The 1,998-nt window shown below is 41.1% G+C and overlaps 1 protein-coding gene across 1 annotated transcript in view; it reads right to left on the bottom strand.

The window, feature by feature from the left end:
• Positions 1-1,998, bottom strand: part of RORB (RAR-related orphan receptor B) — a 281,548-nt gene that overhangs the window by 94,386 nt on the left and 185,164 nt on the right. The window contains exon 2 of the mRNA XM_006834923.1: positions 1,188-1,273. Within this exon, the coding sequence (XP_006834986.1) occupies positions 1,188-1,273 (86 nt within the window). The remainder of the gene's footprint in view (positions 1-1,187; positions 1,274-1,998) is intronic.

Here is a 1,998-nt window from a genome sequence, read left to right as displayed (position 1 = left end):
GTTAAATAAAGTCAAGTGCTTAACTGTTGTGCTAAGGACTCCTTTAGTTAAACAAAACCCAAACCCACTGCCATTGAGTGATTCTTAACCCCCTGTAGGGTTTCCAAGGCTAGGAATCTTTACGGGAAGAGAAATCCTCAGCTTTTCCCCATGGAGTGGCTGGTAGATTCGAACTGCTGACCTTGTGGTTAATAGCTCAACAGGTAGCTCACTAAGCCACTAGAATTCCTTTCAGTTCAAACTGTTGTTTTAAGTGCTGTCAAGTTGATTCCAACTATAGTGACCCTATATACGGGTTCTAAGGAGCAGCTGGTGGGTTTGAACTGTTGAACTTGTGATTTGCAATCCAGTGGCACACCAGGTCTATGTTTATGATATTCCTTCAACTTTGTATTTTAAAAGCAACTTTCCCATAAAAATTTGTCTTTGAAAGGATTAGTAGAATATGAAGGATTTCAAAAAGTTTGTGGAAAACTGGAATTAAATAACGAAAATTTCCCATGAACTTTCTAAGCTCACTGAACCTTTTGGAGCCCCTTTGTATGTCTGAGAGGTGAACATTGGACTGAAAATGAAAACCTGTATTTTGGCCATGTTCTCCCACTAACAAGAGCTGTGACTCTCACCAAATGACATAATCAGCCTAAGGAGTCATGTCCTCATTCCTGAAATGAGCAAGGTGGGCCAGGGGATTTCTAAATCGATTGAGAGCTTATCTGGGCCACTTCTCCATTCTTTTTGTTTTTTTGCAGTGTGAGACTATAGGATGCTCACATAGACTTTGCATGACTTCCTCTTTCTTAAACAGACAGATAAATATTTATGCCGATTAGTCATAATCTTTACTTTTTCTCTAACACACTAAACTCCCAGGGGTTTATTTGAGATAATACTGTAAATATTGACTCTTGCTGAGTTTTTGCATCTCTTTAAATGTGAATAATTCAAGATTTTAAATGAAAATCCATTTTTTTAGGGAGCTGACGGACAGTTAAACAATAGCTGAAAGGTGATAGGCAGGGGAACAGAAAGCCAACCCACCCACCCACCAAGCAAGTGCCTGAGTTATCAGCAGCAAACACAAAATCCTTAGCAGCTAAAAAGTTGTCCCTGTGTGCATTGTGGAGTACACAGACGCCTGAGGCAAACATGCATGCTGTCCACAGTTCTGTGTTAATATCCCATACCTTGCAGCCTTCACATGTAATGACTCCGTAGTGGATCCCAGAGGACTTATCGCCACAAATTTTGCATGGTATCACTTCGATTTGTGCTGAAAGGGGAAAACAGACATTTTGAGCTTACAAAGTTTTCTTCTTTTCATCCTTTCTATCATCATCCCCATCTTTCTCCTGCCTTAGTGTTGGGTGTTTTTGAAGATACTGAGGTAGGGGTGATAGTGTGTGTGGGGGATCATCCATTACTATCTTGCCATGTAAAGGTTCTTTTTCCACAACCCACCTGTCTGGTTGTTGCACTGTGTGGCATTTCAAATAGCAGCAGAGTCAACGTAATGGGCAGGTTTCAGTGGAGTTGCCAGGCTAAGACAGATGAAGGATAATGGCCTGAGTATCTATTTCCACCACATACACCTGTCAGTTGGTCATACTGTGGCTTTTGTGTTGCTGTGATGCTAAAGGTTATGTCAGAGATATTTAAAATACCAACAGAGAGGACTTCTGGCACTTCCCTGACCGGGCACCACAGCCTCTCTTTTGCTTTTGGATGACTCTCTGTCTCCCCATATTACATGGAAGAGTCAGTAACCACTGCCAAAAAGCCAACCTGCAATTACAGCTTATAAAATACCAAAACCCAGGCAAGAACCGATACCAGCAGACATATACCAGGGAAACAGGCAACACCTGTGAAAGTCACTCTGATTTAAGCAATAAGAAGAGGGAAAAGAGAAGACCACATCCTGATCACATCTTCCTGGAAACAATAATAAAGCATAAAAAAGTACCAAAATACATACTCACTTAAGTATTAGGGCCA

The sequence above is a fragment of the Chrysochloris asiatica genome, unplaced genomic scaffold, assembly GCF_000296735.1.
Source record: "Chrysochloris asiatica unplaced genomic scaffold, ChrAsi1.0 scaffold00014, whole genome shotgun sequence".
Taxonomy (NCBI): Eukaryota; Metazoa; Chordata; class Mammalia; order Afrosoricida; family Chrysochloridae; genus Chrysochloris; species Chrysochloris asiatica.
This window is presented reverse-complemented; position numbering and strand designations above follow the sequence as displayed.